The sequence below is a fragment of the Rousettus aegyptiacus genome, unplaced genomic scaffold (assembly GCF_014176215.1).
Source record: "Rousettus aegyptiacus isolate mRouAeg1 unplaced genomic scaffold, mRouAeg1.p scaffold_m13_p_5, whole genome shotgun sequence".
Lineage (NCBI taxonomy): Eukaryota > Metazoa > Chordata > Mammalia > Chiroptera > Pteropodidae > Rousettus > Rousettus aegyptiacus.
In genome coordinates, this window is record NW_023416308.1 from 100,743,226 (window position 1) to 100,758,409 (window position 15,184).

At 39.9% G+C, this 15,184-nt stretch overlaps 1 protein-coding gene across 2 annotated transcripts in view; it reads right to left on the reverse strand.

The window, feature by feature from the left end:
- The window catches only part of SLC1A2 (solute carrier family 1 member 2), a 140,338-nt gene that overhangs the window by 26,823 nt on the left and 98,331 nt on the right, over positions 1–15,184 (reverse strand). For both annotated transcript variants that reach the window (XM_016123244.2, XM_016123243.2), the window contains exons 7-8: positions 7,491–7,724; positions 2,477–2,671 (exon numbers count right to left, since the gene is read on the reverse strand). In XM_016123244.2, the coding sequence (XP_015978730.1) occupies positions 2,477–2,671; positions 7,491–7,724 (429 nt within the window). The remainder of the gene's footprint in view (positions 1–2,476; positions 2,672–7,490; positions 7,725–15,184) is intronic.

Genomic DNA, 15,184 nt, shown 5'->3' on the forward strand with positions numbered 1-15,184 from the left:
TCATAGGAGGTAGCAGTGTGCTGTGATTATCATTGATGGTTCTGGAATGGAAGGAAATGGGTTCAAATCCCAGCTCTGCAGCTTATTAACCACACAACCTTGGGCAACTTACTTAACCCCTTTGTGTTTTGATTTCTTTATCTGTGGGGGGAAAAAAAGCCGATGATAATGATACCTCACTCACAGGATCCTCAAGAACTAATAAATAAAAAGCACTAGAAGAGGCCAGGCACATTGCAATGTGAATTATTATTCTTATTGGGGAAATCTCCACAAGGTGAGGCTACTTTGCAATGAAAACTTCCCTAAAGCCCCAAGAGCTGAAAGGTGGGAATTCTCAGCCATTTCCCTGACAGGCATGGAGCACCAGGAAAGGGGAACTTCTCAAGTTCCAACGACCTTGGTTTCAACTGTTTTATTACAACATCGGTTGCTTCTGTTATGAGTCACTCTTACACATCCCTTGCACTGTGGCCTCATTGTCTGGTTACCTCTTGGTTGTGTGTGACAAATCCTATAAAGAAAATGCTTCCTGGAAGTTGGTCCCCTCTCTGTTCCTCCACCCAATTGTGCCCTCATGGGCGGAGTGTCTGTGCAATTCTAAGTCCTGCAGTAGCTCTCTAGGCAGCCATCTTCCCTCAATCCCTTTATCCCTTTCTGTATTTCCTGTCCTTCCCCTCCCTGGCTCATGTCTCTAGGGCTGGCTCTTGGATACTGTGCAAGGCACTGCATACACATTATCACAGCAGAGCCTCACAGCATCCCTGCACAGTTCATATGGTAGAACCTGCTTTCCACACAAGGAAACCATGGATCGGATGGGTGGAGAAAGGTAGGATCACAAAGCCTGAACATGGTCTGCTGGGATGTGAACACTTGTCTGCTTGATTCTAATGCCCTGCTGGTTCCTGGTGTCCCTTGATCCCTTCCCACAGTGAAAACTCAATGAATTAATGAATCTCAATCACTTGGTTACTGGTCCATTCTCCTATGTCTAAGTTCTCATCTAATGGCGTGAACTCAATGGAAAGTGCAGTTGCAGTCAGGGACCAGAAATCACCTTTGCTTGGCTTCAAAAGAAGGGACTTCATTAAGGAGAACTTTTCATCTCTGAGTTTTAAAGCAAGGGAGGTTGGCAGTCTGACATGCATTCTGTTAAGACATGATTTGGAAGTCTTTGTACTTTGATCTGAAGCATGTTTCCTCTCATTACGTCACTGTTACATTTTTCTTTCACATTTAAGAGCAGTGTATTTTATTGAGCATGATGACAGTAGTAATACTAGTAGCTAACATTTATTGGCAGGTGACCGTATAGCAGGCACAATGCTCTCAGTCCTCCTAGAACTGTGATTATTGTCCCCATTATACAGATAAGGAAACTGAGGCTCCCCTATAGTACTGTTATAGGCTGAGTTGTGTCTTCCCTCAATTTATTTGTTGAAACCCTACTCTCCATGGTCTTTGGGAGGTAATTAGGTCAGGAGAGTAGAGCTCTCAAGATGAAATTAGTGCCCTTGTAAGAAGAGACATAAGAGAATTGGCTATTTCTCTTCACACACCAAGGAAAGTGCACCTGAGCAAACAGGGATAAAGAGGTCCATATGCAAGCCAGGAAGAGGGCATTTATCAGGAGATGAATCTGCCAGTACCTTGATCTTGAACTTCCCAGCCTCCAGAACTGTGAGAAACAAATGTGTGCTATTCGAGCCATCCAGTCCATGCTATTTTGTTATAGCAGCCTGATCTGACAAAGGCAATTTATATAACTTATAGGGTGGTTGTGAGAATTAGATAAATTAATGTGTGCAAGTAGGTGTGATCTTAAAATTTATGGAACAGCAATGTGTTTTTAATGACCTCTTGGGAAAGTGTTCTTTCTGAATTTTTTAAACAATGAATACATATGGTAAAAATAGCTTTAGTAAAAACAAAAACATTTGCTATTTATTTGTAATAAAATGTTTTATGTTGTATTGAGGAATCTCTTCCTTCCAGTATTTCATCATTTCTTCCATCACCCCCTGTAATGCTGAAGGGAGCATATTTTAACGAGGGAAAAACTGGAACCAGAGTCAGATGACATTGGCCAGTTACACTCCTGCTGGCTCAATACTAATGCTGTAGCTGTGGACAAGCTTCCAAGCCCCTTGAAGCCTGTGCTTCCTCATCTATTAAATGGGCACAGAAATAACTGTCTTGCAACATCACAGGGTTGGTAGAATTCAAATAATATCAAGTTTCCAAAGCAATTTCATAGAACAACACAAACAGAAGGCATTGGAATAATCCTGCTTCTCTCCTGTCACGAATTTTTCCCTTTGAGTCTGCCAATAATTCCTTTTCTAATATTTATTTCATCATTCTTCTGCCAGGAGAACTGAAACTCAAATGGCCCCCTTGTCAAATGGCGTTGGTGCGGAAGGGGGTGGGGTAAAGGGTTGTTGCAGTGCTTCGCTCTACCCTCGTCGCTCACCTCACAGTCACAATCTGGCCTCCATCCAGGACAACACCATTCATTTGGGCAATAAAGATGGCGGCCACGGCTTCATAGAGGGCTGTACCGTCCATGTTAATGGTTGCTCCCACCGGGAGGACAAATCTGGTCACGCGTTTATCAATCCCCAGATTATCTTCCAGGCAACGGAAGGTGACAGGCAAAGTTCCCGCACTGAGAGAGAGAGAGAAAGAGAGAGAGAGAGAGATTGAGAGAGAGGAAGAGAGAAGAGTTGGGTTCACTGTAGAGAAGCAGGACAAAGCATAAACTGTCACCACAAAGCTTTTGTTCTTTTGTTCCAATCAAACAATATGACATGCAAAAAAGCAGTGTCTGGAGCCATATTAAAAACTAGCAATTTGGAGGCTCAAATTCAATCTTATTAAGATGCTTATAGGCAGCAAAACATATTTATTGGTTCTGGTTTTTGACATCTACTCAGAACTTCAGGCTCTCTTCTTCCTTTGCTCATCGTTTCCATCTTGGATTAATATTGAAGCCCATATAATTGACCACATTAATTGGGGCTGCAAGAAAAAAATGTGTCAAAACAGAATTAGCTATCCACAGTGAAATGTACTGGAGAATTTTTGAATGACCCATAATTTCATGCTAGAAATGCTGTTTCTAACTAAATGACTACATGAGTTGCCTCTAGCCCCCGGGAATTGCCTTAAGCTAGGCCTGCTAATTTTGAGAACGCTGAACAAACATGTTAAACACCATTCAGCCTGAACCCGAGTTTCTAGCAATTCACTGGGGGCCCTAACAGACAGTCTAACTTCCTGGTAAATAGCCAACTCTACAGTCTCTCCACTGACGTACAGCAGACAAGCATGTGATTTTTAGCTAATCAAAGACCCAGTATGAAGTGACTTCACCTCCACTCCTCCCAGGCGTGGGTTGGGAATTCATGACCACATGACCCAGCCTCAAATATCAGAACTCCTGTCATGTTCATGTATCTTCTAAAATAGGAGACCTGAAGGCCAGAATATTACTTCCATGTGGGTAGAGGTGCATAGGAGTGTAGGTGAATTGGCTTCAAGGTTTAAGTAAGGAATGTCATGCTGAACACTCAAACTGCCATGGGAGTGTTTTGTGGTCTATTCTCTCTCTTTTTTCCTATTCAAACCTCTAAAGCAGAAAGCACTCTTTCCTCTCTTACATTTACAACTTTAGTCATAGTTCCTCCTTCTACTAGTCAGAATCAGGGCTTCGGCTGAGTTGGACACAGACACCTGCAGAGGTCTCAGTTGCTCAGAGAGTGAGCGAGGACCATCGGTTTCAGAGAAGCCAAATGAAATGCAGATTCCAGGGCCTACTAAGAACCAAGGAATTGAAAACTCTAAAATTTGAGTCACTTAAATCTGCATTTTATCAAACCACTGACCAGAAAGCTCCTAACACAACTGTAGGGAAGCTAGTTATCTTGAAAAACATTCTTTGTGATATCAAGTCAGAGGTCTATCTCACTCACCTCCTTGGTCTTAGGTAGGGAGAAAAAAAATGAATGTTTAGAGACCTCTCATTACTCAAACCTTATAAATGCAGAGAGATAAGTTAGGGGTCTGGCCTCATTTGCATTGGAGATGCCATCATACCTGGCTTGCTGCCCATTTTTTCTAATGAGAAATTAGTGTCCCTTTACTTCCTTCACCCCTGCGCCTTCTCCACCCCGCCTTTTCCTAGGACTCCCCTTGAAGGGTTGCCAGGACATCATGACTGATCTGAAATGGCTGCTCGGTTGTGGTTGTTGGCTGGGGTTATCAATGATATCACTCTAAGGACGTCTCTGAGAGGACTAGAATATGTTCATTTTTATTATTGCATCTATTTTTCCAAAATATTGTCAAAGGGGTCTTTAGACAATTAACAAGATTGGGTAAAATAACTGATAAGGCCTGAGAATATTCTCGATTTCTATACTGAACATATTTTGTGTCTTAAAAACCCATATATACCCAACCAATTCCAACTGGGACTTGAACATCTTAACTCTTTCCTGTCTTTCCCACATTCTGATATTGTTGTTTTGTTTGTTTGTTTGTTTTGTTTTGTTTTTTTGGCCTGTGCCTCAATGACCATATGACAGTCTTCAAATGTTGCTAAGAATAACTATAAGATACTTGAGAGTCTTCTTTTCTTTCCTGATTAGTGTTCACATCATGTTCCAAAGCTGGAGGGAGGCAGAGAGGTGTGTCCCAGGCCATTTCCCTTCCATGCGCCTCCCTCACATCCATTGAGAAAAGGTGGTTAAGCCTTCTTCACATTTACATTCAGTCCAAGGTCGAAGGAGGTGGAAAGGATGTTTATCTCGCTGTTCTGGGGCTTTGTGTTTTTTTCCTCCAGTTATGATGGCAAAGTTAATTCTTAGCATGGTGACTCCTGCCACACTGACTTTTTTTCTTCTTTTCTTTATTTCTTTGTTTCTTTTTTTTTAAAGAAATCTCACATCCACATTTTAACTAAAGATTAAAACCACATTTTTTTCTCTTTTTTTTTTCAAATGAAATACAGGGTAAAGAGGAGAAATGGGTCTAATATTTGTGGCTTTGGCCTAATAATGCAAGCACTTGTCTGATTTAAATACAAATTTAGGCCATCCATAAGTCTTTAAGATTTACTTTGTCTTATAAAGGTATAGGGATAATTGTCTACTCATTCAAAGAAAAGAAAATAATCATATTTTTTAAAAAGTTTAAAGATCAACCATAAAGGTATTGGAAGAAACCTATAATGTTTTATCAACTTTCACAGAGATGTTCTTGAGGAAAATCAAAATTCTAAATACTAAAGGAAAATATTGATAGCTTCTTCAATGTACAAATCAAAATTTTCTTTTGGCAAAAAGTATTGTAAATTGTAAGATAAGTGTCAAGTAGAGAGAGAGACAGTATTTGTAACATGTGACACATTAGTTAACATTGTGATACATGAAGAGAGGTGAAAACCAACCAGGAAAGGGGGAATACCCCAACAGGAAATTAAGATCAAAAACAATTCACAGAGTGGGGAAGGGGAGGGCAGGATGGTCAATAAGAAGACAAAAAAAGATGCTTCCCCTTACTTGCAATCAGAGAAATGCAAGTTTGATGAGATCACTTTTCACTAATAAGACTGGAAAATATTACAGTGACTGATAATAGGCAGTGCCGGTGAGCACGTGGTGTAAGGCATACTCTTCCACCCATGGGGACTTAAAGTAATGTACTTTCCTAAATAGCAATCTGGTGATATGTTTTAACACCATCAGTATGCATACCATTGGACATTTCAGTTCTAGAAATTTATCCTGAGGGGTCACCCAACAAACTTTCAGAGGTGTATTTCCAAGGATGCCTATCACAGTTTTTTAAAAGACATGCCACGGTCCGGATGGGGGTTGCAATGTAGTACATACACTGTACTATCATGCAGTTTTAAAAGTAGCAGAGAGATCTATATTGACAGATATAACTTTTATGATATATTGACCAGTGAAAGACAACATTTATAATTATCTGTATATAGCAAGAACTGGGAAGATATATAACTGAAGATTAAATAAAAGGTTACTACCAATTATCACTGGATAATAGAATGAGTGATGTTCGTCTTCATCTTCAAAACTTTATTCACTGTCTAAACATTTTCACAGTGAGCAAAAACCATGCTCATAACCAGAGAACAAAAATAAAACTAAACGTAATTGTTTTTATGTTCAGAGAAAAAAAGATTTACTTTTTCTCCAAAGAGAGAGGATTTTATGGCAAGAGCTACTTAGCCATACAAAATTTCTAGGCCCAAAAAGGAAAAAAAAATTTGGAGAGATTCCCTTGGGAAACTAAATGGAGAATCTAGATCCCTAGGAGTGTATATATTTCAGATTTTTCTAAAACCCCACATTCTACCAGTACCAAATTCTCATTGATTGGCCAGACAGAACTATAATTTGCCTTCCCAGGAAGTCACTACTATTTGCCTTATAGGTCACTTAAGAAAATCCTGACAGTCTGCTTTGTAGCCTTGGAACAGCAGTCCCCCTGTGTCACAGAGTGGTCACCTCTCTGGCAGTGTATGGTCCAGGGCTCTGTAATAAGGATCTGCGAACTGTGACTCCAGACATGATGTTGAGCTATGTGGGTTTTCTCATTTCCCTGCCACCTGCTTTATGACCTCGGTCTTAGTTTGTGACCTAAGGGTACATGTGCAGAAACACAAACCCCAACTACAGGCTGAAAGAATAAAACTCTTTTCGTGTTTGAAATTCTAAATTGCCAGGCCTTTCTTATGTATTTGTTCTTGTCTGTTTGTTTTTGTTAAATTTAGTTCAGAGTGATATCAAAAAATTTCTTTTCTCTGGAGTCCTTGTCGGCTTCAGGGGCACCAGAACTAGGTGATGAAGGAGGAACTGACTCTCAATGTTAAGTCGAATCAACGGCAGCCTGATTTTCTCAAAATCAGTGGGGCAGAATGATCCATTAGATATTCACGAATAAGTCAAAGACTTGTCTAACTCCTGGTTTGCTTGAAAAATATTACCTAACACACCATTTACCCCATAAAAGCTCATCCTCTCACTTTTGAAAAATTACTCCAATAAAGTGATATTTTGTGACAGCATTTTTCAAATCACAGGTGGAAGAATTTCTTAAATAGGGTAACATCCTGCTATACCCTTTCAGAAAACATTTAAAACTAAACCACGCTAATGTGGTATGTGGCAAATTAGGCATGTAAATTAAGAGCATATATACATCCTGGAAATTGAATGTGAGATCATATTTCAAACACAGTTGCATACTAACAAATATGTTCATCAGAAAGAGCAGAAGTTTTCTAGAAGAAGCCAAAAATACAAAGTGTTCACCTTTTTCAAAAGTATTTTCATAGTATGTGAAAAGCGTTCTCACTGAGCTTTGCAATGAGAGGACCTTGAAAAGGAGGAAGTGGCAAAGAGGGTAAAAGACTAAGCAGAGAGAAAGGTGATTTTTTTGTGTGTGTTCTCTACCTGGAAGCGGTACCCAGGGCAGTGATCCAAGCTTGAAAAATGCCAGCAAAAAAAGAGAAAGGGTTTTTCCTTGTCACTAGAAAGTAAATCAAGGGGAGAAAAATGCCCCCGTGGATGATGAGGCCCACAATTACTGTGATCATGTACATCCCCAGTTGCCGAGCAACCACTTCTAAGTCCTTGATTGCAATGATCTTCCCACAGATAAGGCAGGCAATACCCAGGGGAGAGTACCTGAAAAACAGAAGAGAAAAGAAAAAAAAAACACCAAAGAAATCATTATGGGATTCAGAACTTAAATCTGGGCCCTCCTATGTTACTGCATCCTGCCGAAAACCCTTTGCATTTATTTCTGTACAGAGTTTTGATGAGAGAGGGCCATGAGGTTCAGTAGATGCTGCATTTTACTTCAGTCTAACTGCATTATCTGAAATCTGTTTCATGGACATGCTGTCCCCTGCTCTGATGAAAGATCCAAAGGCGAACTTAGTTGTTCGGATGTTTTTTAGAAATAGTGGAGACAAGCTTTACCACCTCTTAGTAAGCACCAAGCTAAAAGTTGGTTATATCTTGCTAATCTTATTTGATTTGCCTTTCCACAGCTCCTTCCTTGAAAATTGGGAAGAAATTTTGAGCTTCTCAGAAGGCTCATTAGAGTTTCACCAAGCTATAAACTGGTGTTTGTAAATTTCTTTTGTTTTTGCCTTGGAAGATATGAAGTATATATACATATATGTTGAGAGAGAGAGAGAGAGAGAGAGAGAGAGAGAGAGAGAGAGAGAGAGAGAGAGAGAGAGAGAGAAAACCATCTTGAACCAAAGGGTACATTTAGAGAAATGTGGTTTTATCACTTCTAAGTCTGGAAGTATTTTTTTCCATACTTACTCTAACAATACTGCTGGCTCTCCCCACATGTCACCTCATTTAATTCTTACTCCAATCTTAAACTCTAGATAGGTATCATTATTCCTATTTGGCAAATGAGGAAATTGAGATTGGGAAAAGTTAAATAGTTGGCACAAGACCATGAAAGCAGTAACAGGAGAACAATCTCAGGTCTGTGAAACTCTGAAACTGGGTTTTTTCCCTTACCAAGCCAAACCACTTCCCTTTAATTAGCCATTGTAGCTCTTTGTAGGTAAGCAGACAATTTACTATATGCCAATTTATCCTATATAAATTTATTTTATATTTCTATATTATCATTATTTTATAGAGAGCTTGGAAACAATTTACTGTTGTCCTCACTCTTGACTGAGTAAGCTAACCACGTTCTTTCTCGTCTCAAGTGTATTTTTCATATGTTTGGTAACATCCGTTTTTTATTGCCCAATCTGGTGTTGTTGGAGCGTGACCCTGTTCAGCCTACAACACTTTCTGACTAAAATGAAAATGTCTGTGGGAAGCTTGAGACCTTATTAAGAATTCTGAATGTAGTTGAGAGAAAGACTGTGGGGAAAATGAAATCCTGGGATAAGGCTCCCAACTGGAGTAGGGGAGTCAGGAAAGGGAGGGGCCACCTATGCCAGATGTGGTATTTTATTTTTGTATTTGTACCTGCACAACCCCCTCCCAGGCTAAGAAAGAACTGTGAGGAATATATGAGAGTCCTATACACAACCACATAAGACACTTACTGGCTGTGGAACCTTGATTAGTGACTTATTCCCATCTTACAGGTGTGCCAGTCGAGGCTTTAAAGGCCACCTCCAACCTCGCAGGGTTGCTGGGAGGACTATACTTTTTGACATGCATGTATATGCACTGTCAACAACCCTACCGCATCCCTGTCAGCACCATTCCTTCTCTGACTCCTGATGAAGGATCCTGTATGTTCTGTTTTCATACATGTACCCCATGTCCTCTTATCACTCACACTTAAGGAGTCAAGTCTGAGTTAATGAGGCTTTCTAAAACATCTCACAGGCTACTGCCACCCAATCGTGGATGTTTCAATGAGCAAAATACTTCCTCGAGAGGAACCTTCTCCTGAAAGAGGTGATTTGTAATTGATACCAGTTAATTAAAATGTTAGCTTAGCTGTTCTCATCCTTGCTGAGCATTCTAGCCTGTGGCCTGCACTTCTTCTTTCCTTGGGACGAAGGTTGGCAGTTTCAGGTCTGCTTCTGCAGGCATTAGGGAGTCGTGCCATTAAACCCTTAGCTTTCCCACCATTTTACATTCTCCCGGTGTGCCTATACCCACAACATCTCGTAGATCAGTGGGGTAGTCTCGGGGGCCAGTTCTTTGTTCCCTGGGATTATAAATAACTGAGCAGAATACACCTTCTGATAACACCAACAAGCATTTGTCTTCATAAACTGAGAGATTAATTCTTTCCAGAGTACCAATCACCCTTTAAAGATGTCCAGAAAAACACAAATACGATCCGTTTTGGATGCCATCCAACTTCCCTGTTCTTTTGGGACAGGTATATTGTAGAATGGAGAGAAAACATTTTCAAGGTTCTTTGCTAAGCAAGACCAGCTACAGAGTGCCCTGGAGAACACATCTGGACCAGGGCCAAATGGATAGGAGAAAGGTAACAGGATACCTGGAGCACTCAGCTTGCTGGGAGCAACTTGAATTCCCACTATAAATGGAGAGTGTTAATCAAAGGCCAGAAGGTAGAGAGATAGGGAAAATAAATACGGCAAGCAAGGGCTCTAGTTACTTAACCCAAACACTTCTGTCTCTGGAACTAGAATGAGGATTAATTAGGACAAGGAAAGAGTATTTGTTCTATGATATCTTTTAGGGACATTACTTTCCTGTACTTGTTTTCAAAAACAAGTAGCTTAAGTTTTCACTCTTGCATTTCCATATTAATTATCTCATTGAAAATGATACTCCATGGAAAAGAAAGGGCAAATGCTCAGGGTCCAAGGTCGCCACTGAAAGCTTCTGTGCTGAAGCAAACAATCACAGCCATAATCCAAACTACTTTAAGAGGTAGAGGGCTCTAGTGTTCTGAAGCCAAATATAGAACTAAGGGGAGAGAATGGCTTCCGCGTTGCCTTTAAACTGGTTGTGTTCTCAGCAATGTGCATCCAGGACTGACCTGTCAAGTCTTTTTCTATTCTTGTCTCTGCCCACTCTGTATCTCAGTCCTTGTCATCCTAAGGTTCTCACCAAGATGCCTTTCTTAGCTCTGCTCCACATACACAAATTTATACAGTTAACATGCCCAGAATTCAGTCGGTGTCTCTGTGCATTCAGATACCTGCTGCAGAATCATGTGGCCTGTCTGGTAACGCTATATAGTCCCCGGGCCCACCACACACCTGTTGAGTTAGAATTTCCTGTAGCTGGCCTTGGGGTATTAATATTTTGAATAAGTTGCCCAGGTAATTCTGATGTGCTTGGAAACCAATGTTCCAAGGAATAAAATCTGATGTGCATCTGATGAAATGCAGGTATTACTTGGTTAGTCTTTGGAAACCATTTACTTTGGTTCCAATTTATTCAAGGCCTTAGGTCTCAACCCACTAAGGTAACTAATTCAGGACTTTGAGGCACAAGGCAGAAGGTGGGCCAGACACTTGGAGTAAAGGTAAATAGAGGGACTTTATCAGTCCTGCCATAAGCCGCTCTGGTTCAGTCCCACACATTTCCAAGAGCAATGCGTCTGCCAGTTTGGGATGGATCCCAAGAGAACTCGGAGTCAGAAGAGTCTGTCAATAAAGAGCTAAAGATACCTTCCGATTACATTAAGGTGCTGTCTGTACTCAGTCTCAGGAAGGAACACAAATCCCCATTTTGCCCAATCCATTTAGGAAGAGGTGTTCTGCCTGTCCACGGAGTGACTTTTGCTCCCTGAGACTTACCACATGTGGATTAGAACTTTTCATCCGGACAGAATAAAAATCAGTTCATAGATCCTCCAAGCTTGTAACCTTCCAGGGACTTCTTTTTGCAATTAAATAAAACCCCAACTCTTCATGGCGGCCTACAGGGCCCTGTGGGATATGCCACTTGGCCACCTCTCCAGCTTCACCACTTTCCACCCACTTACCAACCAGCTGCACTCCAGCCACTCCATTTCCCTGTTTATTGACTTCGTAGCAGTGATTACTATCTGAATTCTTATTTACTTCCTTTTATTTTTTCCCTTTCTCCTTTCAATAGAACATAAGCTCTATGCAGGCAGGAATCTTTCTCTGTCTTATTCATCATCATATCACCAGTGCCTAAAATTATTACTGGCATTGAAGAGGTGCTCAAGAAATATTTGTGGAGTCAAAGAATGGATGAACTGATAGATGGGTTGATGGGCAGATATATGGAAGGAAGGAAGGAAGAAAGGAAGGAAGGAAGGAAAGAAGGAAGGAAGGAAGGAAGGAAGGAAGGAAGGAAGGAAGGAAGGAAGGAAGGAAGGAAGAAAGGAACGTACGTGGTAGTGGTAATTTAACTGGCAGGGAGAATTGGAAGAGTGAGCAGAGATTTCACTTCTCACTTCATGTTTCTCTAGTGATGAGATTATAAAAAAGGTCACTTTCTGTTTAAGTTTTAAGATTAAAAAATTTTTTAAAGAACTCTGCAGAAAACGAGGGTAGGAAAATCACACTGAAATTAAGTACTTCTCTCTCTTTTTTTTTTTCAAATCAGAGGGCCTCGTAGGCTTCTTAAAGAATTTATGAACACAAAGAAACAAAGGATATGAATTGAATAGATGATCAGTAATAGTAATGACAATATAGCAACAATAATAATAATACTAGTTTATATAAAGTATTTAGAGAGGTCCCAGCACATAGGAAATGCCCCCACAATTGTTAGTCACAATTTCACTTCTCATGGCAATTCTGTGATGTGCATTCTGTGACCAGTCCATTTTACAGATGCGAGTGTGGGGTTTACAGAGTTTCTAACTTGCCTAAAGTCACACAGCTAGTCATAGGAGGATCTTGAATTCAATCCAGCCTGAAGTCAGTTAGGTGCCACTTTCCCGTAACTCTCGTTGCTTAGGCTGGGCAAGCTAACCTCTGTGCTCATTCATAACATCTGGAAAATGGGGCTAACGCAAGTAGCTGTTTTTGCTGGGTATGATTATAAAAAATAAATGAGTTAGTGCATGTAAGCTAATTGGAAGAGTATTAAGCATATTGCAGGAATTTGGTAAATCTTAGTTATGACTTAATAATGATTATAATAATAATTATCTTCTCAGCAGTAAATAGGTACAGTAAGTAATCAAAACAACGCTATGCATATAGCAAGAATTTAATGACTCTAAGTTGTAATTTAATAATAATTATTATTAGAATAATAGCAATCTCTTCAATGCTATACTTTGCTATTATTACTACTCTTATGACGACATAGAGAAGAATACTTAAGAATTCTAATTCTATACGCTTTGAGGGGGTCAGTTAAAGAGTGGTTGGCTTTATAATACAGAACCTTCTCACACAGCATTATCAAATGCTGACGAGGCAGCTGAAGAGCATGAGAAATGTGTAGAACTGGCATCTCATGACGTGTAACACCCCCATGACTGCTCGCCTCTATGAGGCAACTGAACAGATCTCAGAAATCATTCCACAGGTCAGAGTCCTGACTCACAATTGCTCTTCATCTCCCTGGATATGATGCTAAATCTTTAGGAGTTTTGATTTCAGTGAATAGAAAACTTCCTCATCCACACCACTCTCCATCCCTGGGGAGAAGAAAGGCACAAGTTTTATCCCATGACTCATCTGATTTCCTAGAAGATTCCCTTTCTTTCAAGAACTTGGTGGAAATGACGTTGGTACAGAGGAAGAAAGGAGCTTTCACTTATTTGCCCACGTTTAGGCATCATAATACAGAAATATAAACTGCAATGATGCTCACTCTGCTAGAAATCCTAGGAAACAAGAGGCCTATCCTCCTTTGTGTAATTTCATTTTTTTGAACTCTCAGCAAGCTCAGAATGGATCTAAAATACTTTTAAAAAATTTTTATAGCATTACATTGTATATGATTTTAAATCTCCACACACAAAAAATATTCAGAAACCTAGCGACGACTTAAAGTTGAAGAATCAGCACACTAATCAACAAGAACACATTATTTTACTAACATCCTTTCCATGTTTTAGAAGTACAATAAAGCAATAATCTGAACAAGACAGGTCTATTAAATGTGATTCATGAACTCATGAGAAACATCTTCTTGATCTGACACCCTGAAGCCTTCAGGGTGCCCACTCATTCCTGAAGTTTTAGTAAGAATTTACTATAGGCACATCTCCATGTTCAGTTTGGTGGAGATAAAAAAAATAAGTCAAGAACAGATTTTTGCACTTATATGGAGGGAGTAGAGGCCAAGGAAAAGAAGAGGAGAGAAAGAAGGTAGAATTTCAGTGGGAGGCATCGCGTGGAAATGGAAAAGGCTCAAAGGGAGTTTGGGGAAGAAGGTGAGTAGGACTGGAAAATGCAGAGATAAGGAAATTGTAAGCCAGAATTTCTGTGGTTAATAGAACAAAGGTGCGGTTTGATCTTTTCTTTTCTTTTCTTTTCTTTTCTTTTCTTTTCTTTTCTTTTCTTTTCTTTTCTTTTCTTTTCTTTTTTGTAAGCTGGTATATACAGGACCATCATAAGGGTCTAAAATGAATGCATGTAAAAATCTTTCTGTCAGATACAGGACACTAGAAGATTTCAGTGACTGAGGGTATCCCAGTGACTGAAGTTGGCACAGCTTCCTTGATGAAGGAGTGGACACTCATGCTGTCCTGGACAACGTGAGATTTTTGAACCGCTAATCATAAACACACACGAAATGAAGTGGAGACAATGTCACTTAGATTAGATGATTCACACGAACAAATTCCACCCACTCATACATTAGGATTTTGATATCAATATGAACTCCATCTCAGCCTCTTCCTAGCTATAGAATCTTAGGCAGGTTAATCCACCTCAGTGAGCCTCTGTTGCCTTTTCTGCAAGATGAGAATAATACTCCCTCTTTGCAGGGTTATTGGAATTTTATTTGATAGGCATCAAACACCAATCACGGTTATTGTCAGATAAAGAAAAACAATAAGTGACAGTTTTTATTATAATGACCGTCATGATGTTAAAGAATCACGATTTAGTGTATCAAGATCACAGTTTTCTCTTCTGTAAAACTAGAGGGTGGGGCCAGATTCTCAAGAGCACTTAGAGGTCTAATGTGGCCTCTGAGACTTCACTTTTGCTTGCATGGTCTGAGGACTGCCTCCTTTTACTTCTATATGAGTCGTGAGTAACCCAGGTCAAAGATACATTGCTTTTGGACATCAGCTATAGAAGCAGTGCTTCTTCCACACGTCCTGGGTTGTACCCTCTCCCTGGTGTCTTGGGCTTATCTCAGTGTTTCCTGATGCTGCTCAGCTTCAGTAGTAGTGATTGGTTTTTCTAACTTGTCTCCCTCTTTTTTGTTTGTTTGTTTTTTCTTCCAGGGCAGGGATCAGCAAACTCTTTATGTACAGGGCGAAACAGTAAATACTTTAGATGTTGCAGGCACACAGTGTTGGTCAGAAACGCTCAACTCTAATGTTTAGCACAAAAGCAACCCTACACAATACATGAACAAATGGGTGTGGCTGTGTTTAAATAAAACTTTATTTATGGGCTGAATGTGAATTTCATACAATTTCCATGTGTTATGAAAAATTATTACTCTTTTAATTTTTTTTTCAGTAAAATAAATACACAAAACCCATTCTT